The sequence below is a fragment of the Ovis canadensis genome, chromosome 8 (assembly GCF_042477335.2).
Source record: "Ovis canadensis isolate MfBH-ARS-UI-01 breed Bighorn chromosome 8, ARS-UI_OviCan_v2, whole genome shotgun sequence".
In the NCBI taxonomy this organism is placed as follows: Eukaryota; Metazoa; Chordata; class Mammalia; order Artiodactyla; family Bovidae; genus Ovis; species Ovis canadensis.
Genome location: NC_091252.1, coordinates 22,870,106 through 22,897,709, shown reverse-complemented (window position 1 = coordinate 22,897,709; position 27,604 = coordinate 22,870,106). Strand labels below are relative to the sequence as shown.

The 27,604-nt window shown below is 37.7% G+C and overlaps 1 protein-coding gene across 1 annotated transcript; it reads left to right on the top strand.

The window, feature by feature from the left end:
* Positions 1 to 2,713: 2,713 nt before the first annotated feature.
* On the top strand, positions 2,714 to 10,665 carry CENPW (centromere protein W). The gene is made up of 3 exons (XM_069599024.1): positions 2,714 to 3,048; positions 8,535 to 8,648; positions 10,542 to 10,665. Exons 1-3 carry the CDS (start codon positions 2,923 to 2,925, stop codon positions 10,566 to 10,568), a joined length of 267 nt encoding a protein of 88 aa, XP_069455125.1. The 5' UTR covers positions 2,714 to 2,922; the 3' UTR covers positions 10,569 to 10,665.
* Positions 10,666 to 27,604: the final 16,939 nt, after the last annotated feature.

The following is a 27,604-nucleotide window of genomic DNA, read 5'->3' as shown; positions in this document are numbered from 1 at the left end:
TAAAATGATCCAAAAATGTTAGTTCACAGGAATATATTACCTAGTAATATTTTCTATATGTATGCATTAGTACAACTTATGAAAAGGAATCCTAAAGGAAATTAATCCTGAATATTCATCGGAAGGACTGATGCTGAAGCTTCAATACTTTGGCCACCTGATGAGAAGAGCTGACTCATTAGAAAAGACCTTAATGCTGGGAAATATTGAAGGCAGGGGAGGAGAAGGGGACGACAGAGGATGAGATGGTTGGATGGCATCACTGACTCAATGGACATGAGGTTGACCAAGCCCCAGGAGATGGTGAAGGACAGGGAAGCCTGGTGAGCTGCAGTCCATGGGGTTGCAAAAAGTAGGACATGACTGAGGGACTGAAAACATGAAAAGCAAAGTCAAATTATTTTCTAAGATTTTGTCACACATCAGAAGGTATTGTCGATTTTTAGCTTTTTCTAATGAAAGTAATTTTCTTATAGAAGTGTTTTAATGAAATTTATTCAGTAAACAAACCATATACAACATCAGTTACCTAAAATATGAAACATCTTATTAATTCTTTAGGTATGTTTATTACAAATATTCGATAACATTAAAATAGTAAAACAAAATTATCCATATTCCTAGTACCTAAAAACTGTTATATTTTGGTATGTTTCCTCCCAGTGTTGTGTATGTGTACATGCATTCAATATGCTTGGGATCATATTATATTTAGTTTGGTGTACAGGTATTTTTCTCCCATTTGGCACAAACTTGGACCTTCTTCCAGGCTATTACTAACTTTCATAAATGTCATTTTTAACCTGGCTATAGTAATAGTTAACTGAATGCATGTACCCAAATTTACACATTAGACATGTTTTTAAAACTTAAAAAAAAAACTCTCTGCATAAAATGTATCTTATATTTAGGGTAATTTCCTTAGGATAGGTTTTGAAAAACAAACTCATCACTGTTTTAAAAAGAATCTTAGCAGACATCAAGAAGTGTCATCAAGAAAAGACAAAAATTCTCAGTAGCTTAATTGTTTCTCATTTACAGCAACTTCTTAGAATAACATGAGAGTAGGTAAAATCCTTCAATAGTTTTCTGTGAATACATTTTATTTTTGTCTTTTCAAAGTAAACAGCAGTATCAAAGGGGCCTTGCCCTTTTCAAATGAAGGTAAAATTTACTTTAGAAGAAAAAATTGGGGATAAAGAAAGGGATGTATTTATGTTGCTGATGTCAAGAGCATGAAGAGAGTTAAGGAGAAATGCAAGGCAATATTATGATGATGTACAACAGACCACAGAAAAGAGGATAAAAATATAGATTAAGGTTAAGGGCACAGGAGAGACAGAGAGGACAGAGATCCCAGTGGCATGTAAGAACTGTTGAAGTGGAGATACTGGAGGGAGGGAGTTCACGAGAGAAGGTTGAAGAGTAATGCAACTGAACTGAGACTGTGGAAAGGTATTAGCAATGACAAGGCCTACTTATGAACACAGGTGTAAATAGCTCATAGGGTGAAAGATAAGATTATTGGCAGAGCGAGAGCTTGAAAATGGAAGGCGAGATAGATCATCCAAGTGGATACTGAAAGCACAATAACTACCACAGCAGTCATGTCCAACTCTTTGGGACCCTCTGAACTGTATCCTGCCTGGGTGCCCATGAGATTCTCCAGGCAAGAATACTGGAGCAGGAAGCCATTCTCTTCTCCATGGGATCTTTACGACCTAGGGAGCAAACCTGCATCTCCTGAATTTCAGGTGGATTCTTTACCAGCTGAGCTACCAGGGAAGCCCAGTAACAGAGGTAATTAAAATAAATCACAGTGACACCAGAGTGGTCAGACTAGCAGTGCCAACCTAACTTAAGTACTTGTTAGAAATGCAAATTCTAAAGTCACATCCAGACCTATTGGGACTTCCTAGGTAGTGTGAGTGGTAAAGAAACAGCCTGCTGTTGCAGGTGAGGCAATAGCCCTGTTGGATCCCTGGGTGGGGAAGATTCCCTGGAGGAGGGCAGGGCAACCTATTCCAGTATTCTTGCCTAGAGAATCCCACGGACAGAGTGAGTAACCTAGTGGGCTACAGTCCACAGGGTCCTAAAGAGTCAGACAGGACTGAAGTGACTTAGCGCAGGCATATCCAGATCTATTAAACCAAGAAACCAGTGGATGGTGCTTCAGGTGCTGTAGGATGAAGTGTGAGAACTTATAGGGGTGGCACGGAAAATGGAAGAGTTAACTGCTTGCAAACGATTTCAAATAGGTAGCATTTAAACTACACCAGAAGTTATTGCAAGGTTAAGCAGAGAGGGCTTAAAATTAAAGAGAGCAGCATTTGTAAAGAAAAGCTTGACTCATGAAAAGACTTCAGGTAAGATCAGATAAAATCATGTAAAAGTGAAAAATATTAGCTGCTAATATTAGAAAATCAAGCCCTGCTGAGAAGGCATTGGTTCTTTAAGAAGCCTGATAAAACATAACAAACTTCCTTCTAGTCATCTACTTTTTCGTTCATTGGTCTTGGGCTCAGTAGAGAGTGAAAGCTGGGACAGTAACCGTGACTGCCTTGGCATACCAGCATTTTACACATATTTCCAACATCTTTATGGCACACTGGAGAAATCGCTTCCAACAACTACTTAAGGCGAAACCCGCAAACCTCCCAGTCCGTGACGTCACGGAACGTCCACCAAGAGTGTGTTCCACCAACATCCGGGCGCCAAGGGGAGGGTCTGCGCGCCCTCAACGTCACTACCGGGCGCCGGGCGCGCTCTGTGGCGGCAGATTCAAACGTTCCGGCCGGGGTCTCGGGGCCTGTGGGAACGTCTGAGTCGGGGTTCTTGGTGTACTCGCTGGCGTGAGCTTCAGTGCGGCGCAAGGAGGACCCGGGAAGCTGAGGCGGCTGCTGCCAAAACCCGAGGGTGAGAATGGCGCTCTCCACCACGGTCTCGCAGAGGAAGATGATAAGGCGCAAGGCTCCTCTCGGCTTTCTAAAGCGCGTTTTCAAACGACAGAAGCCTCACCTTCGTTTGAAGACGAGTAGCGACCTACTGGTGAGATTTTGTTCCTTCATAGACTGGCAGTGGGGCGGGGATAGATCGAGGAAACAAACCCCCCAGCCTGTATTTCGCCGCCCCTCCAGCCAGTCTGCTAAAGCTCCAATAAATACTTTGACCACCCGATGCGAAGAGTCCACTCATTGGTAAAGACTCTGATGCTGGGAAAGACTGAGGGCAAGAGGAGAAGAGGGCAACAGAGGATGAGATGGTTGGCTGGCATCACTGACTCAATAGACATGAGCTGGAGCAAACTCAGGGAGAATAAGGAAGGACAGGGAAGCCTGGTGTGCTGCAGTTTATGGGGTCGAACATGACTTAGCGACTGAATAGTAACAGCCCAATCTAGCTCTTTTGAGGCCTACGTTTGAGGCATTCGCAGCAAAACCTGGGCCTGTTAGTATTCCCGACGCTGAGTTGTTTTGGGGCCCGCTGAAATGTAGATATCCTGACCTTTTTTTTTTTTTTTTTTAACGGGAGCCTTTTAGCCTCATCAGTTTAAGGAATAAACTAACTGCTTTTAGTTTTTAAATATCACTCTTCAGGAGCACAGTCTGGTACTTACACTGTGCTTAGTGAAATTTGTGAAGGTTCCAAGATAGAGTTTTTTTAAAATAGATTTTGAAATTCAGGGTGGGTTACTTTCATTTAACTACTGTAAAAGGCATGCTTTTCAAAAGTACATTTCTCCTGGTCGTCTTTCCTTCGCCTTCTCTTTACGTTATTAAATACATTCATTATTAAATACATTGCTGTTTCTTCTGCTTCAGCTTACTTACTAAAGAATACTGATCCAAAAGTTTGTAAGTAGTATGCTCCCAAGTGTGAATTCGTTTTCCTAGACAGGGAGAACACCTGTTAGTTTAGTTTTCAAGTCAACCCTTAAAATTTTACCTGACTCATAGTAACTACTGCATAATGCTCACCTAATAAAAAATGCTCACATTCAAACCACTCTTAATATTTCTGTTTTGAAATAAATTGAGGGCTTTTATGTTGAATGCCTGGAATATATTATCCCGCTAACAAAATGAACACTTTTCCCTGGGTTTGCACTGTAGGAGGCACCTCCTGTGGTTTGTTATAAGAGCTCTTGGAGTAAAGGAACCACTATAGGTGGGCACCTAATTTCCAGGAGATCAAGGATGAAGAATTGTGAATAATAGGGATATATGACATGAAGAATGTCTTCGGAATGCACTCATCTGTTCCTAAGCTACACTGGTTTTTTTTTTTTTCTCCCTCACCTCCCCATCTCTTTTCTCTGTAGCCTCTGCTAGTTCTCTATTGCCTCCCGTAATTTTAGGATTTCTATTTTTGCTAGACTACTTAATTTTTTTTTTTTCATATAAAAGTGGCCTTTCTAATATCTCCTGTCCTTTTCGGTTCCTTTCTTAGACTCTATATGAAGAGACAATACATAACTGTTTTATTACCTTCTTTTGCCGAAGGTAGTGATTAAGGTGGCACAAGTGAGCTGTATTAAAGTGAAATTGATTTTCAAAAGAATTTTAAGTTATTAATTGTGAAGTTTTCACTGGTGTTGGGGTTCTAAATGGAGGGGAAGGAGATTACAAGTTGGTGCAAATTTTTGGCCAGAGATTTCTCAAGTCGTCAGATTCCTCCCACATTCACACTTGCCTGCCCCACAGTGACCCATGGACAGGTGGGCTTTGTTGTGGAGTCGGATCCAAGTGGTTCAGGAAACGATGGGAGGTGAAATTCTGAGCATTTGCAGTGGTAGGGGAAAGGAAGTTCTTTTGGCCACTGTCTGTCCCTAGATTGTATGCTTATCTTTGGCTTTCATTATTTCTCCTTCACAGTCTTATATATGTCATGCATCACTCTGGTTTCTTTACTTTTGGTTTTCTGCTTACCATTGGCACTTAATAATCTTACCCAGCAGGTGTCCCACATCATCCATAAACTTCTCTGTGATTGAGGCAGTCTGTTTTTATTTCTTTTTTCCTAAATTTTGATAGCCATAAGAGTTTACATCATACAGTTTAGCTGTTGGGACCCTGACAGTGTTCTCTTAAGAGTTTTGTGTGTCAGTGTTGTCTCCCAGTGTGGTACACAGCTTCTTGAGGAGAAGGAACCATGCATATCTCCCTTAGTGTCTCCCATTGTCTTTAACACAAAACTAATCTACTTCTCTGCTGTCTTTGCATAAGATGTTTCTTCTGCTTGAAGATGTCCTCATTCAACTCTGCTTGGCAAACACCAGTTCTTCCAAAATTGAGTTCAAATGCCTCTTACTCAGTGAAGTCTTCCTTCATCATCTTAGAAACGATCTAATCTTCCATTATCATCCACTGTCACACATGTGTCTTTAGTTTCTTTCGGGTTTTGTTCTCCCATCTGACTGGGAACTTTGACAAAATTGGGAACTTTTTGTATTCCTTGTGTTTATTCCGTGAACATTCTGAGTGTACAGTTTGAGAGTGATGTAACTATATGTGGATTGATATTTCTAACATTTTATTCATAACTTCCTTGTGTTATGTTATAGTTCTCCTGCACTGGCTTTTTGTTGTTGTTTTATTTTATACCTTACTGGATTGTATGTCACCGGGCCAGTACTGGGGAGCATATGTTAATCTCAGATTGTTCAGCTTTCTTGTGGCTGAGTTAGTTTTTAGATTTATCGCTAAGGGATACTGTGCAAATATCTGAGTACTTATGGTTTATGTAAAACTCAAAAGTGCTATGAGAAAGTGGGGAGGAAGTCATGCTGGCCCAGTCTTTGTGGATATTTCTTTGTAAATTATCTTCTGGCTTACCTCTCAAGGAAGCTAATTTTTAAATTTTCCCAAAGTAAGTTATTAATGGAATGGCTTACCTTTCCTAAAGTTGAATGTCTACCTGAAACCTTAAAATTTGCTTTTTTCTGACCATTTTAATTTAAACCTTAGTGCACTTGAGTGGCACCAGTTAACTGTTTTATGACAGAGAAATAGGTTGTTAAAAAAAAAAAAAATTCTGATGTTAAAAAAAAAGTAGTGTTAATTCAGTGTCTATGTTTCATGCCCATGAAGAGTAAAGGACTCAAGTCTCAAAACAGAATGTGGTTTATTTGGGATTGCCTAAAAATTTTTTTTGCTTAATTTGGGGAGATATGGATGGATTTTTTGCTCATGCAATGACAATTATTGACTACTTAACTACATATTGGGCCACAGGCTAAAGTTCAATGGGATACAGTTTCTGGGAAGGTAGACATGGTTTTGCCCTTACATTGAAGAAGAGAGGTGAGAAGTTGCTGCCTAATGTATGTGTATGTACAGTTATAAGAAGTTTAGGGTACCATAGATCCATATAACCTTATGTATTAGGAGGGCTTGGCCTTTAAGTATAAACCAGTAGCATGGCAGTAGGCAAAATTGTATTTGAATACTGAAAGAAATTCAGAAGGCCTAGCATAGAACTAGAAGCTGGAAAAGGTGAGATGGAATTATAAAAACCTAGTCAAATTGGGTTTAGTATTAAGGAATTTGGAGTTTATCCTGAGGGTATCTGGAAGCTATTTAGGTTTAGAAGTAGAGAATGAAGATTAATGGAGGAAACTGTGCCATATTATGGAATGTTTTTGTTGCAAAAGGAAATGGTATATTATAGGAAGTTTAAACATATTTTGAATGACATGGTATACTGTAAAGAATTAATTGGGTGATTTACCTCAGAGTTCTCATGAAAGTTAAAGAAGACCAAAAGAATATCTCCTTCCAAAGTTTCTCTGTCATGTTCAGTTTAAATCCCCTACTACTCTACTTTCCCCAGTTATCACTAAAACATTCCTAAACATCAACAATCCACTAAAGATTTCTGCTGTATAATAATAATAATAAGTAATAATTTAAAGGACCACATTACCCAGTTATTTAGCATTTAGTGAATTGTAGGGGAAGAGTTAGGTGTTGTGTATTAATTGATCTCACTGCAAAGAATGTGTAAAAGTGAAAGAAAGTGTTAGTTGCGAGTTTTGTCTGACTCTTTGCGATGCCATGGACCATAGCCTGTGAGGCTCCTCTGTGGAATTTTCCAGGCAAGAATATTGGCATGGGCTGCCATTCCCTTCTCCAGGGGATCTTCCCAACCCAGAAATCGAATCCAGGTCTCCTTCATTGTAGCTGGATTCTTTACCATCTGAGCTACCAGGGAAGCCCAAACAATGTGTACCATTAAGTAAATGACCAAAGAAGTTAAATGTTAAAGATGCTGTTTAATTGAACCTGAATTGGTAGTGCCTTCAGGCACCTGGCAGAAGCAAAGGATGGAGTATTACCAATAACTTAAATACAAGAGCACTAGACTCAATACTAGGGGAGAATTGAAATAGGGCAGCAACTCAGTTTAGTCTTGCTTTTTTTTGAGTTGAGAGTTATATTTTATTTGGTGGGAATTTTTAGGGTACATTCTCACTTACTTGGATTTTGTGCTCTACTTTAACTGTTTTCAAGGTATATGCGTATAGAATGAGTAGCAATTTTTGATTGACTAGTGAACTATGAGTAACATATTTAGCAAAATTTACATATTCAAATAGTGAGGTTAAATAAAGATATATATGTATGCATATCTTATGGTACATATATATATTTTACATATATGTAGAAGTTGTTTCTGTAAGAATATGCAAGAAACTGGCAATCAGAGTTGACTGCAGAATGATGTTGAAGAGAGGTTTACTTTTGTCAGTTTATAGATTTTTTGCTTCATATGTTAATTTTGAGATAACTGTAGGTTCACAAGAAGTGGCAAAAATAGTACAGAATTCCCATTCGTTTTCTGCAGCTTCCTGTAATGCTAATATAACTCCAGTTCTTTGTGCAGTTTTGAATTTTGTATTCCCTGCTTATTTTATCTAGTTTAAGGCTATTTTTAAAGAAACTTAAAAATTATTAATAGTAGATACAATTATTCTCATGTTGTTGTATAGCAAGTAACTTGACCTTTGTATCTACTCTTTTAAATTAAATAAACTTTTAAAATTTCAATTATTAAATTGTTTTTGATTAGACATTTTAAATTAAATATCTTCTTAAAAAATTTTATACCTTGGATTGTAGAATGAGAGATGATTAGCCTTAAATACAGTAGTTAATATGCTTTTCTTAGGGGAGAGTTTAAATTACATTGGAAACTTAACTTTAGTTGGAATGGAAAACAAATATTTGTTCTTATTAGAGTCCTACCTAAGTTTTGATATAATGATCCTTTAGAGTAATGCTATTGTCTATGGCCTTTGGTCAGCTTTACACATCCTTGTTTCATATATTGTAGTAACTAAGTCTCTTTTTTATGAAATTTTAAGATGGACCTATATTAAACTGTATTCTTTGTTATCATAAATAAAAGTTAAGTGATTGAATCACATTAGTAAATAGTGCAGCATTAAAATTTGGGATCTTCTTTTTAAAAGTCATTATTTCAAAATATCAATGTTTGGGTTTAAAAATTGTTTTGAATTTTCTCTTTTATAGGTGCATCTGAACTGTTTACTCTTTGTTCATCGATTAGCAGAAGAGTCACGGATAAATGCTTGTGGGAGTAAGTGTGGAATCATTAAAAAGGAGCATGTACTGGCTGCAGCAAAGGTAAGATCTGAAATTCTTTTCTTGAGCACAGTTACCTTAAAACACCTAGTTTGTCACCTCTGCCTGATTTAGATTCCTTATTCAGTTTCCTTGACTGAGTTGATGCTTACCTTTTCATGAGTTTTAATTACAGAGTTAGATTTTCTTTATTATGTATAGTATGGATTTCTGATGGAAAGATTCATGGCCATTGCTTTATTGCTTTAGAAGAAAATGAATGTTTGACTGCTAATCTGTGTGATCTGTAGTAGCATTATTACCTTAAAATTTATGAAAACTTTTCTTCTTGACCATTTTAAGTTTACCTAATTATTTTTTTAAATTTGTTTTGAGTTGAGTGACTTCTAAATCAAATTGCTTACATAAACAGAGAAGATTGCTTGTTAGTAATACTTCTATATAATGTAAGAGTGTGATAACTTAAGGCAGAGTTTTTTTCCGTATATGTTCCCAAGATTATTTTCACTTGAATATTCCCGAGATTGTTTTCGCTTGATGTTAATAGATGCCGCAACAGCAAAGGCTTCTGGGGTCAGATAAGTTTATATAACCGAACATACTATACCTCCCTGAATAGTTACAATGTTATGTATAGAGAGCTCATTTCTGTGAGAATATGCAAGAAACTGGCACATGGTTCACTGGGGGATGATGTGAAAGAGAGACTTATTTTTTGTAGTTTACCTCTTTATAAGCATTTTTTATTTAACATCTAAATATTTTGAACTAATTATAGACCCATGAAAGGTACAAAAATACTATGCTATTTCCACTGTACCTTTTGTCCAGCTTCCCACAATGTAAACATTTTTATATAACTATAGTTATGTAAAGTTATGAGAAGTTATCTTATATAAAAGTTATGTATTTAGTTATCAAAAGTTATAAGAAATACACCAGTAATTTGTTGAACTCTGTTTAACTTACCTTTTTGTAAATTTGGGTGTATAATGTACTTAGAATTTTGTAAATGAATTTGAGTACGTAGTATTTTATTTTGCAGTCCACATATTAATATCTTGTAGAACAGAGAAGTACTGGCCTAAGGTATAAATCTATTTGATGACTTACGTGAGAGTCTAGAAATGGCATGCCCTGGCATTTTTTAAGGGGCTTTAAATTCTCTTACAATTATAAACATTTCAACTAGTTTCTGCACTGTTAAAGTCAATGTAAGTGTTTTCTGCAGGTAAAGCAAGGCTTAAGAACATGAGGAGTCTATGTGTGTATCTTAAATTTAGGATTGGTTTGCTTTTATTAGTGAATTATAAGTAGGCTTACCTAAAAGAAGGTAAGTTCTTTAAAATAATTTTTTTGTATGTGTATATTCTGGTCTCTAATGTTGTTTGTCCTTTACAACTTAAGACTTCATTTTGTTTACTTTTTCTTCTGGGCTTTGTGTTGTGAAAATTATCTACGTAACAAGCTTTTCATCTTGAGATGACTGGCCTTAGTCTCTGATATAATTCCACCCTAAATAGAGGAAATTTGATGTTTGGATGAATTTGTATTGCTTTATGGTTGTTACATTCCTGGTTTTAATAGGATTTCTTAATTCCCTGAATTACTAAATTTTCTATAAATCTCAAGTTGGGAGCCATTAATCTGGGCACTTTTGGCACAACTGAAGAAATTAACATCTAGAAGTGACTATTATAAAACTAGATTTTGAGAATCTAGGCATGTTTCACATTCTCTGAGAGAATTAGACTATTTTAGAGAAGTCTAAGACAATTTGTAAGTCAAAAGATTCCCTAATCACATTCCAAATTGGCTTTTTATGGATTCAGAGACTTGCATATTATACACATAGGACTTTTAAACTTTTTGTTGAGTAATTGTGCTTTATTTGCCCTAGGAATAATGTAAATCTTCATTTTTTCCCCCTCACAGGTAATTCTAAAGAAGAGCAGAGGTTAGAAGTCAAAGAACACATATTTGAAAACTGTATGATGTATATTTCAGGTGGTAACATCAAAGTAGTTAACATTGTGTATTAAAATATTGGCTAGTTGAAGGATGTGTGTATTTGTATGTTTTTTGCTGGTATTGAAATATCTCAAACACATAGAACTATATAATCTTTGTTTTTGAGGAATTATTTCAAGTTCATCCTACTTCCCTTTTGTTGGTATTGCAAATGTTTTACATATCAAAAGTGAAATCTTAGTGTATGAAGTAGCTTGAAGAGATGTATTTCTTAGAATTAAGTTTATAAGTATTTAGATGTACTCACTGTTAATTAGGGAATCAATTTAATCTCTGAAGGAAGACAGTGTACAGTCAAATCTAGATATATTTTAGGTATTTTAACTGTTTAATACCTTTGCATAAGCAATGCATTCTGCTTTTATATTAGGCCAATAGTATACTGAAATAATTTCTTGACTGTAAACATCAGCAGAGTGCTTTCAAAACCTGTTTCTCTTCAAAACCAAAAATAAAAAATTACAGAGGAAACGGACTGATTTTCTTCAAATCACACAGATTTAATAGATGGGTGTCTGTTCCCCCCAAGAAATCTTTTAGAAGTTTATTGCATATCATCTAATAGTTGTGTTTTTATATTTTGTTTTTAAATAATTATACATTGCAACTTGAAGTTGCAAAAGTAGTACAGAGAAGTCCCCTTGTACTCCATACCCAGTTTTATCAACAATGTAAATAATTTACAGTATCAAAACCAGGAATTTGACTTGGTACAGTATATGTATAATTTTGTACCATTTTAGCACATTTACAGATTTATGTAATCACCACTGCTATCAAGATATAGAACTATTTCATCACCACAAAGTTCTCCATCATGCTTTTCTTTTATAAATTACACTCAGCTCCCCACAACCACTGCACATAAAACCCCCCTCATACCCCTACCATCTCTTAAGTCCTGGAAACCACTAATCTGTTCTCCATCTCTATGTTTTTGCCATTGTGATGGAATCATACAGGTTTTGACTTTGGGGAATTTGATTTTTTCAGTTGTCTTAACTTTCTTGATCCTCCAAGTTGTTGCGTATAGCAGTTTGTTCCTTTTTTATTACTGAGACATCCTATTCCCTGGTATTTATGTACCACAGTTTGTATAGCTATTTACTCATTAGGAATATTTTGGTTATTTCTAGGTTTTTTTTGGTTATCATAAATAAAGCTGTTATGAACAATTGTGTACCAGCTTTTATGGAATTTTAATTTCACTGGGATAAATGCCCAAGAGTATGATTGCTGCTGGGTTGAGTGGTAAGTATATGTTTCAGCTCAGTTCAGTCAGTCAGTTGTGTCTGATTCTTTGCAACCCAGTGGTCACACCAGGCCTCCCTATCCATCACCGACTTCCGGAGCCTGCTCACACTCATGTTCATTGACTTGGTGATGCTATCCAAATATCGCATCCTCTGTCATCCCCATCTCCTCCTGCCTTTAATCTTTCCCAGCATCAGAGTCTTTTCAAATGAGTCAGTTCTTCACAAGTATTGGAGCTGCAGCTTCAGCATCAGTCCTTCCAATGAATATTCAGGACTGATTTCCTTTAGGATTGACTGGTTTGATCTCCTTGCAGACTAAGGGACTCTCAAAAGTCTTCTGCAACACCACAGTTCAAAAGCATCAATTCTTTGGTGCTCAGCTTTCTTTATAGTCCAACTCTCATATCCATACATGACTACTGGAAAAACCATAACTTAGACTAGACGGACCTTTGTTGACAAAGTAATGTCTCTGCTTTTTAATATGCTGTCTCGATTGGTCATAACTTTTCTTCCAAGGAGCAAGTGTCTTAATTTCATGGCTGCAGTCACCATCTCCAGTGATTTTGGAGCCCAAGAAAATAAAGTTTGTCACTGTTACCATTGTTTCCCCATCTATATGCCATGAAGTGATGGACCAGATGCCAAGATCTTAGTTTTCTGAATGTTGAGTTTGAAGCCAACTTTTTCACTCTCCTCTTTCACTTTCATCAAGAGGCTCTTCAGTTCCTGTTCACTTTCTGCCATAAGGGTGGTGTCATCTGTTATCTGAGGTTATTGATATTTCTCCCAGCAATCTTGATTCCAGCTTGTGCTTCATCCAGGCTGGCATTTCACATCATGTAAGCTTCACATAAGTTAAATAAACAGGGTGACAATATACAGCCTTGATATACTGATTTCCCAGTTTGGAACCAGTCTGTTCCATGTCCGGTTCTAACTGTTCTTGATCTGCATATAGATTTCTCAGGAGGCAGGTAAGGCAGTCTGGTATTCCCATCTCTTGAAGAATTTTCCACAGTTTGTTGTGATCTACACAGTCAAAGGCCTCGGTGTAATAAATAAAGCAGAAGTAGATGTTTTTATGGAATTCTCTTGCTTTTTCTACAGTAAATGTTTTTAAAAAAGAAATGGCCAAATTATTTTCCAGAGTAGCTGTACCATTTTGTATTCCCACTAGCAGGTTGTGAGGTGGTAATGTTTTCCTTATTCTCATGAACACTTGATAGTTATTTTTTACTTTAGCTGTTCTGATAGGAATGTTTCATCATGATTTTTTTCCTTTAATCATGCTTTTTAATTTACATTTCCCTAAGAGCTAATGATGTTGCACATATTTTCATGTTTGTCCTTCATATTTTATCTTTGGCAAACTGTCACTTCATATCTGTTGCCATTTTCTTATTGGATTGTTTGTTTTTCTAATCTTAAATTTTGAGAATTCTGTAGGCATAGGTCTTTGGTCACATATGTGGTTTCCAAATATTTTCTTCTATATTCTGTACCTTGCCTTGCATCCTTTAACAGGATCTTTCAAAGATCAATGATTTTTAGTTTTGATGAAGTCCAATTTATTTTTAAATTATTTTTCATGCTATTTGGTGTCATGTTTAAGAACTCTTCACCAAGCCCTACATCTTGAAGATTTTCTCCTTTATTATTTTACAAGTTTTATAGTCTGTTTTATGTTTAAATCTCTCATTCACTTGTTCCAGCACCATGTTGAGAAGACTGTCTTTGCTCTATTGAATTTCTTTACTTTTGTTACAGATCTGTCAGTCATACTTGTGTGGGCTTATTCCTGGATTCTCCATTCCACTGATTTGGTTTAGTCTCTCCATCAGTAACATATAGCCTTTATTACTGTGGCTATATAATTCATTTAAAAATCTGATAGAATGACTCCCCTCACTTGATTCTTTTTAAGAATTGTTTGGCTTTTCTAATCCTTCACTTTTCATATACATTTTACAATAATCTTGTTTGTATCTAAGCACCTTGCTGGGGTTTTGTTAGGAGTTGCATTAAATTGTGTATTAATTTGAGGGAAGATTGACATCTTTCTATTGAGTCTTTCAAACCATGAATAAAATAATGAAATAAAAAAGGAAGTTCACTATGTCATTACTTTAGGGTAGATCTTTTGGTGACAGATTTTTGTTTCCTTCCTCTGAGAATGTCTTGATTTCCCTTCATTCTGAAGCATATTTTCACTGGATAAAGAATTTCACTGGATTATAACTTCTTTTAGCACTTGTATCACTTCCTTTTGACTTCCATAGTTTTTGGTGAAAATCTGTTGTAATTTAAAATGTTTTTCTCATGTTAATAGTGCATTGTTTCTCTGGCTACTTTAAAGATTTCCCACCCCAACCCCAACCCCCGCCCTCCCCCCTCCCCCCCCCCCCCCCAACCTTCTTCAGTATTTAGAAATTTGACTGTGGTTGTGTTTTGCCATGGATTTTATTGGGTATATACTATTTGGAGGTCACTGAATCTTTGTGTTTGATTTTTGACAAATATGGGTAACTCAGTACTGTATTTTTCCGTTGGTCCTAAGTTTGTAGCCAGTCCTTTGTCTTCTCTTCTGCTTCATACACACCCCCTCACGCATGTATGTGAAATATGTTTTATCTTCTTGAAAACAGAAATTCTGAAAGACTTTGATGAACAGCTTAGACTTACCAACAGCTAAGTAAAATATTTTATTTTTAATAAATATTACAGACGGGGAAAAAAAGTCTTGAAAATTGCCACATGAAATGATCTCATTAACTACAGTGCCAGTTTGGAATTTGTCAGAGTTTTGTAATATATCTTTGGCCCTGGTGAATGCTGGTACTGCTTTTGTGGTTAGTAGATTAGGGACTCCCAATTAATGAATCACAAGTCCATTTAGATTTATTTTGGATATCCTCCCACCTAACATTTTAATGGGTTTCCCGTGTGGCTTGCTAGGTAGATCAGAATTTTGTCTTACTTGTAATTTATGTCCTGGTTTCCTCAGAGTTTTGAAGTATGAAAAGTGCCCAACATAGAGTTGGCTCTTGGTTTTATTTAATGATGGTATGTTGAATAAAATAAATTCTTTTGAATTACGTAATTACAGTTTAGCACAGTTTGGAAATGAAATGAAAATTCTAGGATATCCTATTTTAATGATATTGCAATTCTTGAAATGTACTTAACAAAATAATTTCCCTATGAGATGAACTGAAACTTCTTTTTTCCTTTTGAAGATTGGGTCCTCCAATTGTTAAGCAGCTTTGGCTTGTTCCTTTTGGTACTTATGTTGAAAAATGCCTCAACCCTTCCCAGACCAAAATCACTGCAGATGGTGACTGCAGCCATGAAATTAAAAGACGCTTACTCCTTGGAAGAAAAGTTATGACCAACCTAGGTAGCATATTCAAAAGCAGAGACATTACTTTGCTGACTAAGGTCCGTCTAGTCAAGGCTATGGTTTTTCCAGTAGTCATGTATGGATGTGAGAGTTGGACTGTGAAGAAAGCTGAGCGCCGAAGAATTGATGCTTTTAAACTGTGGTGTTGGAGAAGACTCTTGAGAGTCCCTTGGACTGCAAGGAGATCAACCCTGGGATTTCTTTGGAAGGAATGATGCTAAAGCTGAAACTCCAGTACTTTGGCCACCTCATGCAAAGAGTTGACTCATTGGAAGAGACTCTGATGCTGGGAGGGATTGGGGGCAGGAGGAGAAGGGGACGACAGAGGAGATGGCTGGGATGGCATCACTGACTCGATGGACACAAGTTTGGGTAAACTCCAGTAGTTGGTGATTGACAGGGAGGCCTGGTGTGCTGCGATTCATGGGGTTGCAAAGAGTTGGACACTACTGCGACTGAACTGAACTGATGCGTAGGCAGAGATTATTTTTTATCAAGCTTTCTTTGGAGGTGAGTGAATTAATGAGCCAAGAGCCAGGTATTTAATGCTAGTAGTGAAGTCGCTCTGTCATGTCTGACTCTTTGCAACCCCGTGGACTGTAGCCTACCAGGCTCCTCAGTCCATGGAATCTTCCAGGCAAGAGTACTGGAATGGGTTGCCATTTCCTTCTCTAGGGGATCTTCCTAACCCAGGGATCGAACCCAGGTCTCTTGCACTGCAGGCGGATGCTTTACTGTCTGAGCCACCAGGGAAGCCTTAATGTTACGGAACTCTAAAAATTCAGAACGTGGAGAACTTTATCATGAACTATCCACAGTCATCCTCGTGGCCTCTGTGTAGTTAATGTGACTTCATTAGGGAAGGTAATCCACCCCCTCTCCCTCCTGGGATAAACTTTCTGAGAATGGACTGCCCCACATTTAGGTCTTCACTTAATCATTTTGTTATTGCGCCACCTCACTCATCCTGCATTGTATGTGGCAATCTGGACTTGGGAGAGGCCCCAGAGTTCTGCTTGGACAGGCCAGCTGTCTGCTGCAGCATGTACTACTCCTGTTGTTGCCTGTAACCTCTTTGGCCGTGCCTCAGCACTCAGAATATATCCTCTTTGCATCTAGAAGATTCTTGAAGTCTACATCTTAGCTATTCAATTTTGGTTTATACCTTTTTATACTTCATTATTTTAAAGAAGTCTAAGGTGGGAAAGCATGTGTGTATGGTTCATCTTGGACAGAAAGCCTCATAGATTCTTAGTCTGACATAAAGGCTCATGATTCTTTTAAAGCATTATTGTACCGAGATTTTCAGTGTCTTAAACTTGTAATATAAATACATATTTTTGATATGAAGTTGTTTAGTATAAAGAAATTATAGATAATAGGATTTCTCATGAGTGTAAGTTTGAAAAAAAATGCAACTAGAACCTATAATGCTCAAGAGTCCTGTAAATGTATGTAAAATTAATCTTATTTTTTATTTGACTTTATTTTAAAATAATAGCTGAACTAGGAAATTTAAAAGGTAAAAATAGCACTGCTGGGAGATAGGTTGTTTGAAGGATATATCTTGGTGACATTGGGACAGTTTTGGCATGCATAGTCAAATTTTATTCTAAAAACAAAACAGAAATACATTTTAAAAGAAAAATGGCCTACATCTGTTAATTCTCAGTTTGAAGATTCTTTGTTGGACTCCCAGCTGGCCATCTATTGTGGGGTGGAATAACCAGAGATCATAAACTGTTGTCCGAGGTATCGTGTTTTGCCTGCAGAGAAGTATAGTTTGGTCCATACAATTTTTAAACATTGAATTAGTTGATCACATATTAATAATTAAATTCTACATGAAACTTTAATTTCTGGCTTCTTTTGAAAAATTGTGCAATATGGAAATAATACAGCCATAATCAGTTGGTCCTACATAACCTCTCCTTTCAGATGAAAACATTCTTTGGTATTTGGTTTACTCCACTTAGTTAGGCCTGACTTAGTTAACTGCTACATTTCTGTAGGTATTGGAAATCACAACCCATTTGAACACTTAAAAATTGGCATTTCTTTTGACATTCCTTGTTAATTTTAGTGGCATGCCCTAGCTATGACTCAGTGATTTTCTCTTGCTCAAGTTTCTGGTAGCACTTAGTTTTGTATCATTGGTTCCAAAGCTTGCTTAATTACAAGTTGAATAGTAGCAGCCAGATTCTTAAAGAATCTGGTCTTGGGCAGTAGAAGTAGGGCTAAATATTTGAGCCCATTCAAGCATATCTCCCATCAACCTCACCTCTCCCATCCAAAAGAGACTCAAATATCTTAAGATTTCCGCTTTCCATGTAAGTTGGAATAAAACTTCTGTCCAATTTGCAACTTCCCATGGCTCAGTTGGTAAAGAATATGCCTGCAATGCAGGAGACCTGGGTTTGATCCCTGGAGAAGGGAATGGCTACCCACTCCAGTATTCTTGCCTGGAGAATTCCAGACAGGGAAGCCTGGTGGGTTATAGTCCATGGTGTTGCAGAAAGTCAGACACAACTAAGTGACTAATACGCATGAGTAGTTTCTTAGACTTCCTTCATGTAGTGCACAAATAATAGTGCTATATAAGATTTGTTTTTCTGTATATTCAACACCAAGAAAGACCTTTTCAAATTGTACTTACCTCGGTAATGTCTCTTTTTCCTTAATGATGCTGTACCAGGAACCATAACAGTGCACACTATTTATCTTACATTCAGTCTATTGCATCCTGAGTCAAAGGATTTGACAGGAATGGTGCAATGCACTCTACACGTAGTTCTAAGCTGTCTCCTAGAGGCATTTGGTACTAAACCTGCAATCCAGAATTCTGCATTATAGTCCCACAGAATGTGCTACTGTGCCTGCGTCAATTAAGCTTTTGATTATATGACTGTTGAATGGATGAGTGACAGAAACAATAACTTAACACCTTAAAACCCAGTTCCCTTTGATGTTATCTTTGTTGTATAACATTTAAAGGAATAAAAACCTGTCTTCAAAATTTACCTAAAGGTAAGTATATTCAAAAGCAGAGACATTACTTTGCTGACAAAGGTCCGTCTAGTGAAGGCTATGGTTTTTCCTGTGGTCATGTATGGATGTGAGAGTTGGACTGTGAAGAAGGCTGAGTGCCGAAGAATTGATGCTTTTGAACTGTGGTGTTGGAGAAGATTCTTGAGAGTCCCTTGGACTGCAAGGAGATCCAACCAGTCCATTCTGAAGGAGATCAACCCTGGGGTTTCTTTGGAAGGAATGATGCTAAAGCTGAAACTCCAGTACCTTGGCCACCTCATGTGAAGAGTTGACTCATTGGAAAAGACTCTGATGCTGGGAGAGATTGGGGGCAGGAGAAGAAGGGGACGACCGAGGATGCGATGGCTGGATGGCATCACTGACTTGATGGACGTGAGTCTGAGTGAACTCCGGTAGTTGGTGATTGACAGGGAGGCCTGGCGTGCTGCGATTCATGGGGTCGCAAAGAGTTGGACACGACTGAGTAACTGAACTGAACTGAACTGTTCAGTCGCTCAGTCGTGTCCAACTCTTTGCGACCCCATGAATCGCAGCACGCCAGGCCTCCCTGTCCAATGCTTTGACCACCTCATGTGAAGAGTTGACTCATTGGAAAAGGTAACTTCAGGCTTTCTTAAAGGCACAATATTCAGTTTTCTGTATTTTATCCAGAAAGCTTCTAAAGTTTTTCTTCTGATAGATTTCACTTCCCTATTTATGAATTCTGGAAACTTCTGCTGCTTTCACTCTCTCCACACACTCTCTCCAAGACTTCCACACCATTTTCCCTCCGTGTTTAATAGTGCCTCCTCTTTTCCCCCTGCACTGAGCTTTCAGATATTCCTGAGACCACCTGACCCTTTTGTCTGGTGCTCTCCCCACCCACTATCCATTCTAAATGTAACTTTTCTGTCAACGTTGTTTTCTCATGAGAATCAGCTCTGTTGTGAATGGGTGAATAAAATTGTCCACTTTATTACATACACATCAAAGAAAACTTGAATGAAGGACATTTAATGTGCTTCTTAACTTGTTCCGCTTCAAAATTCTTTTATCTACTGTTCAGTTCAGTTCAGTCGTTAGTCGTGTCCGACTCTTTGTGACCCCATGAAGTGCAGCACGCCAGGCCTCCCTGGCCATCACAAACTCCTGGAGTTCACTCAAACTCACGTCCGTCATGTTCACTTTCTGCCATAACGGTGGTGTCATCTGCATATCTGAGGTTATTGATTTTTCTCCTGTCAATCTTGATTCCAGCCTGTGCCTCTTCCAGCCCAGCATTTCTCATGATGTACTCTGCATATAAGTTAAATAAGCAGGGTGACAATATACAGCCTTGACTTATTCCGTTTCCTATTTGGAACCAGTCTGTTGTTCAATGTCCAGTTCTAACTGTTGCTTCCCTGACCTGCATATAGGTTTCTCAAGAGGCAGGTAAGATAGTCTGGTATTCCCAACTCTCAGAATTTTCCACAGTTTATTATGATCCACACAGTCAAAGGCTTTGGCATAGTCAATAAAGCAGAAATAGATGTTTTTCTGAAACTCTTGCTTTTCCATGATCCAGCGGATGTTGGCAATTTGATCTCTGGTTCCTCTGCCTTTTCTAAAGCCAGCTTGAACATCTGGAAGTTCACAGTTTATGTATTGCTGAAGCCTGGCTTGGAGAATTTTGAGCATTACTTTACTAGCGTGTGAGATGAATGCAATTGTGCAGTAGTTTGAGCATTCTTTGGCATTGCCTTTCTTTGGGATTGGAATGAAAACTGACCTTTTCTGGTGCAGTGGCCACTGCTGAGTTTTCCAGATTTGCTGGCATATTGAGTGCAGCACTTTCACAGCATCATCTTTCATGATTTGAAATAGCTCAACTGGAAATCCATCACCTCCACTAGCTTTTTTCTGGTGATGCTTTCTAAGGCCCATTTGACTTCACATTCCAGGATGTCTGGCTCTAGGTGAGTGATCACACCATCATGATTATCTTGGTCATGAAGATCTTTCTTGTATAGTTCTGTGTATTCTTGCCACCTCTTTTTAATATCTTCTGCTTCTGTTAGGTCCATACTATTTCTGTCCTTTATAGAGCCTATCTTTGCATGAAATGTTCTGTTGGTATCTCTAATTTTCTTGAAGAGATCTCTAGTCTTTCCCATTCTTTTTCCTCTATTTCTTTGCACTGATCACTGAGGAAGGCTTTCTTATCTCTCCTTGCTATTCTTTGGAACTCTGCATTCAGATGCTTATATCTTTCCTTTTCTCCTTTGCTTTTCACTTCTTTTCACAGCTATTTATAAGGCCTCCCTCAGCAGCCATTTTGCTTTTTTGCATTTTCCATGGGGATGATCTTGATCCCTGTCTTCTGTACAATGTCATGAACCTCTGTCCATAGTTCATCACGCACTCTACCTATCAGATCTAGTCACTTAAATCTATTTCTCACTTCCACTGTATAATCATAAGGGATTTGATTTAGGTCATACTTGAATGGTCTAGTGGTTTTCCCTACTTTCTTCAACCTAAGTCTGAATTTGGCAATAAGGTGTTCATGATCTGAGCCACAGTCAGCTCCCAGTCTTGTTTTTGCTGACTATAGAGCTTCTTCATCTTTGGATGCAAAGAATATAATCAGTCTGATTTTGGTGTTGACCATCTGGACATGGTCATGGTGATGTCCATGTGTAGAGTCTTCTCTTGTGTTGTTGGAAGAGGGTGTTTGCTATGACCAGTGTGTTCTCTTGGCAAAACTCTGTTAGCCTTTGCCCTGCTTCATTCCGTATTCCAAGGCCAATTGCCTCTTCACTTTCACTTTTCACTTTCATGCATTGGTGAAGGAAATGGCAACTCACTCTAGTGTTCTTGCCTGGAGAATCCCAGGGATGGGGTTGCCTGGTGGGCTTCTGTCTATGGGGTCGCACAGAGTCGGACATGACTGAGCGACTTCACTTTCATTTTTCACTTTCATGCATTGGAGAAGGAAATGGCAACCCACTCCAATGTTCTTGCCTGGAGAATCCCAGGGATGGGAGAGCCTGGTGGGCTGCTGTCTATGGGGTTGCACAGAGTCTGACACAACTGAGGCAACTTAGCAGCAGCAGCCAGGTGTTTCTTGACTTCCTGCTTTTTCATTCCAATCCCCTATAATGAAAAGGACATCTTTTTTGGGTGTTAGTTCTAAAAAGTCTTGTAGGTGTTCATAGAACCTTTCAACTTCAGCTTCTTCAGCATTACTGGTTGGATTACCGTGATATTGAATAGTTTGCCTTGGAACCAACAGAGATCATTCTGTCATTTTTGAGACTGCATCCAAGTACTGCATTTTGGACTCTTTTGTTGACCATGATGGCTACTCCATTTCTTATAAGAGATTCCTTCCCACAGTAGTAGATATAATGGTCATCTGAGTTAAATTCACCCATTCCAGTCCATTTTAGTTTACTGATTCCTAGAATGTCGATGTTCACTCTTGCCATCTCCTGTTTGACCACTTCCAATTTGCCTTAATTCATGGACCTAACATTCCAGGTTCCTAGGGAATATTGCTCTTTACAGCATCGGACCTTGCTTCTATCACCAGTCACACCCACAGCTGGGTATTGTTTTTGCTTTGGCTCCTACCCTTCATTCTTTCTGGAGTTATTTCTCCACTGATCTCCAATAGCATATTGGGTACCTACCGACCTGGGGAATTCCTCTTTCAGTGTCCTATCTATTGTTAGGTAGTTAGAATAGGAAAATGGAGTTCAGAATGGCAGTGGCTAAAAGACAAGGGAGGGAAAAGCCTGCAAAAATAGAAGGAAGGAAGGTCTGAGGAATGGACTGAGGACCTCAGGTAAAATAAACAACCCTCCTGGCTAGCTCAGTTTACATAGGGTAGGCTCAGTGGGAGGAGAAAAAATAATAGAGGAGCCAAAATTGAGCCAGGGGCCTCTTTTCTCTCTTCTTTTGGGTTGTCCGCCTTCATGCCTCAAGGATGTATTTTCCTTTGCTTGCCAAATAAAACTGAGTTGTAACTCGGAGCTGTAACACTGGTCTGACGCTTCAGGTTTTTGCTGAACCTGAAGCGACAGGTTTCTGTGAGACAGAACCAAGGAAATTACACACTCCCCCAACATCTACCGAACTATGATTGAGAGACATGAAGAAGAGTTACTAAAATAGTGTAGGCTAAAGTAAATTTAATATTGAGGCAAGTTGTGACTGAGTAAAAGCAGCTCAGAAGACACCCCGTTTGCAGGACCGTTGAGATATTTCTCAATCTCATCTCATGACAATTGAGATTATGGAACAACAGACTGGTTCCAAATTGGAAAAGGAGTATATCAAGGCTGTATATTGTCACCCTGCTTATTTAACTTATATGCAGAGTACATCATGTGAAATGCTGGGCTGGATGAAGCACAAGCTGGAATCAAGATTGCTGGGAGAAATATCAATAACTTCAGATATGAAGATGACACCACCGTTATGGCAGAAAGTGAAGAAGAACTAAAGAGCCTCTTGATGAAAGTGAAAGAGGAGAGTGAAAAAGTTGGCTTCAAATTCAACATTCAGAAAACTAAGATCTTGGCATCTGGTCCATCACTTCATGGCATATAGATGGGAAAACAATGGAAACAGTGAGAGACTTTATGTTTTTGGGCTCCAAAATCACTGCAGATGGTAACTGCAGCCATGAAATTAAAAGATGCTTGCTCCTGGAAGAAAAGTTATGACCCACCTAGACAGCATATTAAAAAGCAGAGATATTACTTTACCAACAAAGATCTGTCTAGTCAAAGCTGTGGTTTTTCCAGTAGTCATGTATGGATGTGAGAGTTGGACTATAAAGAAAGCTGAGCACTGTGGAATTGATGCTTTTGAACTGTGGTGTTAGAGAAGACTCTTGAGAGTCCCTTGGACCGCAAGGAGATCAAACCAGTCAATCCTAAAGGAAATCAGTCCTGAATATTCATTGGAAGGACTAATGTTGAAGCTGAAACTCCAATATTTTGGCTGCCTGATGCTTAGAACAGATTCATTGGAAAAGACCGTGATGCTGGGAAAGACTGAGCTTTGGAGGAGAAGGGGCCAACAGAGGATAAAATGATTGGATGGCATCACCGACTTGATGGACATGAATTTGAGTAAGAACCGGGAGTTGGTGATGGACAGGGAAGCCTGGCGTTCTGCAGTCCTTGGGGTTGCAAAGAGTCTGACATGACTGAGCAACTGAACTGAGATATTTTGTTTTTTACTAGAAGCCTGAAAAGATAGTTGTTATTCACAATTATGCACTTAAACGCAAATCAGGAAACTCAGATTCAGAGAGCAGTAGTTTGGTGCTCATAATCATGCTCAAAATTGCATGTGCTCAGCAATTTTCAAGCAGATAAAAATGCTGAAGACAATGATCCTGGTGAGTCTTGAGATCTAATTGATGTGAAATGACTAGAATTTCATAATTTTCAGGTAGAAGAACCACGTACTACTCGAGTCATAGTACAATGAATTCAGATCACCTAGCCTAATCTTTAAATATTGTAAACTTGGGGGTCAGAGATAATTAAAATGGAATTTTGACTTTTTTACACATTTTCAAAGATATATGTGAGTTGTGATCAAACCACAACTAGAATAGCACAGTATAAAGGAAAACAGTGTTATCTATGTGGAAAATATGTGTTTATGATGAAAAGAAGCTATTCAAAGCTACTGTTAGGGATTTCAGTAACTAGTTAAGCAAGAAAAACATTTCTGCTTTTCTTTTTCCTACTTGTTTTCCACAAAGCATTAAATGAAAAGGAGAATTTTAATCTTTTGTTGCCACATATGTTTCTTTTCCCTGTATTTTGTGGGTGATGAAATACCTTAATTGTGAAGTCCAGGTTTCTGGTTAAGTAATTTGTTCTTAGTGGGCTTTTAAATCAAATGTTATCTCTGAGTTTTGAGAATTAAGTCTGCCAAGATTTAAATGAGGAAAAGCATTAATTTTGATCCCTACTGGCATTTAATTTTAAGACTTTGTAGTTGTAAAGCATAAATAGTAAAAATTCAAATTTGAAAAATAAAACTGCTATTTTAAGAAGTTTTTTCTGTGCAGAGAAAAACAATGTGATCCATTTTGAGTTAATTTTTGTGTGTGGTGTAAGAAAGGGGTTCGGTTTCATTCCTTTGCATGTAGATATTCGGTTTTCCCAACCCCATTTATTTAAGAGTCTATTATTTCCCCATTATGTGTTTGGCGCCCTTGTCAAAATTGGGTTGGTTAGGGACTTCTCTGGTGGTGCAGTGGTCAAGCATCTGCCTTACAATGCAAGGGAAACAGGTTTGATCTCTGGTTTGGGATCTAAGATCCCACATGTCACAGAGCAACTGAGCCTGTGCACTGCAGTGAAAGATCCTGCATGATGCAGTGAAGATCTCCGGTGCCACAACCAAGCCCCGATGCAGCCAAATAAATGCTTTAAAAATGAGTTGGTCATATAAGCATGGGATTACATCTGGGCTGTCTCCTCTGTTCTGGTCTGTGTCTTTTTTTAATGCCTGTACCATATGATTTTGATTACTGTAGCTTTGTAATATAGCTTGAAACCAGGAAGTATTATGCCTCCAGCTTTGTTCTTCCATCTTAGGATTGCTTTGACTTTTAGGGGTCTTTTGCAGTTCCATAGAAATTTTAGGATAGTTTATTTATTATTATTTTTTGAAAAATGCTGATGGACTTCTGATAGGGATTGCAGTGAATCTGTTGATTGATTTGGGTATGAACGTTATGACAAAATTGCTTCTTCAAATCCAATAACATGATATCTGTTTCCATTTGTTTCTGTCTTCAATTTCTTTCCTCTATCTCATAGTTTTTCAGTGTTCAGGTCTTTTATATCCTTGGTTAAATTTTATTCATTAAATTCGTTAAATTTTAGTGTTTTTGGCACTTTCTCTGAACACAGTCAAGGCTCTGTCATTAAAGAAAGGAAAAGCATATATTAGATATGTGTCTCTGGCAGGAGAGCTGTTTTGTAAAACCCACTGATTCTACAAAAGATGTGTATTAAAATCATTAAGTTTAAAGCCTTAACATATTAGGCTGGAGTCCTTTCAGATGTTGAATACAGAATCAGGACATTTGTTACTCTTTTTGATCTTATTGCTTTCTCAGACTGTGTGGCCAGAGGAAACACAGATTTTACTAGTGAGAAAATGTGGAAAATATTTGTAATTGGAGGGCAAATTTATGAATATGAAAAATAATACATAAATATGTGGTTTCAAACATGTTTAAATAAAACATTTTATTTTCATATTTATAGTTTTAATGGTCAACATCTTAAATTATATTTTCAAAATTGTGTCATTTTATTCTCTTGCTTTCTAATATCTGTGATCCCATATAAAGTAACCTTCACTTTAAATGACTGGTGTACTTAATTCAATACTAGGAAATAAACGTAGCCAGATAGATTACCAGGATACCTAGTACACTTTGTTCTCCAAATGATATGTGATGTAGGTGTGGAATTGTATAGCCAAAGATGTTTAGTTAGTGAGATCACTGAATTGGTGAAATATTCCTATAAGTTTTAAGAATGGGGCTCTGAATGTATGTGGTTATTTGAAATACAATTTGGACAAGTTTCCAGCGATGCAGAAGAAGTTAAAGTGTCTGGCCAAAAGACTGAATCACTGAAGAAGTGCAGAAAGAACCAGCAATAAACTTGGTAAGTGTCTTTCTGGAAATGCAATCATTTCATTGTTACATAAGTCTTCTAAAGTGTTTTGGGATATTACCAGTAATATAGATTCTATGCCCTTGAGTAATAAAATGTTACTGTTAGTCATTTGGAATTTTAAATGTTACTTTATTTCTAGATGCAGCTGAGTCAGTTTTCTTTTTGGTTTCTAGGGGAGGCCTCAAAGTAATTATATTTTCTTACAGTTGAATAACTATGTAAACAATGTTTCTTCACATATGAAAAATATTTAAAGGTGCAAGATATAAATGATAGTGTTTTTAGATTCTGAAATCTTGTGAATTATATAGTCTTCAAAGATTTTTATGTATGTAAGGAAATGATTTAGTAACAAAATTAGCTTTATCCTAAGACTTCCAAGAGCCAAAATAAATTAGATGGGTCTCTAAAGTAGTCTGTGGACTAGTTAGTATTATTTCAGCAGCCGATATTTTTAGGGCACTGTGCTGGAGAGTGAGGGGCATAAAAGCAATTAAAACATTCTTTGTCCTTAAGAAGTATATAGTTTGAGCAAATAACACAGGGAATAACTCATGACACAGGACAGTTAACCAATATTTAATGCAATTCCACCCATAAAAATCTATGCTACTAACAGCATAGATTGTCTGTTTTGGTTATTGCTGTTTGACAAATCACCCTAAAACTTAATGGCTTAAGACAATGGCGCTTTTATTGTTTGTTATGATTCTTTGGATTGGCTGAAGCTCAGCTGGGCTGTTCTTCTGCTGGTTTCACTTGACGTCTCATATTGCAGTCAGATGATAACTGGGCTGGGATATCCAAGATGACTTCTTCACTCATGTATCTGGGCCTCGGGTCTCTTCCAAGTTGATTCTCTCTTCCCATAATGTCTCATCCTCTAGAATATCTTCATGTGGCCTCTATCCAAGGGGACTGCTTTAAATCATGGATTGAGGCTCCAGGAATCAGGAAGTAGACATTTTAGTACTCTTAAATGTACTTAGATCAAAAGTACCAGGATATCCATTTTAGCACCATTTCCATTGGTCAAGGCAGTCACAAGAAAGCAGCCTGTGCTGTGGTAGGGGAATAAACTCTTGATATGAGGGAGAGCATATAGGTAACTGAGGTATTTTTGAAGGCCATCTTTGGAGATTAGACAGCACACTGCCTGATTCGTGGTCTAGGCCTTACTCTAGGAATTCTAAGAAATGGAGGATTCTCTGAATTTGAGTGACTAAGGAAATACCTAAAAATTAGCTGAGGCTTTTTCCTGAGTTAAAAGGGGCAGGAGATGATATGGGGAGGGTGGTGGGAGGGGGGTTCAGGATTGGGAACTCATGTACACCCGTGGCAGATTCATGTCAATGTGTGGCAAAACCAATACTGTATTGCAAAGTAAAAAAAAAAATAATAATAAATAATAATAAAGAGCACACACACAAAATACATAAAATAAATTAAAAAAATAAAGGTATATTTCATTTAACCCAGTATATCCAAAAAAAAAAAAAAAAGAGGCATGGAGAAGATATCAGGGAAACTGGGAGCAGAGGGAGTTATGGGATACTCAAGAAGGATAGC

Bases quoted from the DNA above. Each gene is read 5' to 3' on its own strand.
- CENPW (XM_069599024.1), top strand. From the start codon at position 2,923: ATGGCGCTCTCCACCACGGTCTCGCAGAGGAAGATGATAAGGCGCAAG. The intron at 3,049-8,534 runs GTGAGATTTTGT...TCTCTTTTATAG, and splicing joins AGACGAGTAGCGACCTACTG to GTGCATCTGAACTGTTTACT. The intron at 8,649-10,541 runs GTAAGATCTGAA...TCCCCCTCACAG, and splicing joins ATGTACTGGCTGCAGCAAAG to GTAATTCTAAAGAAGAGCAG.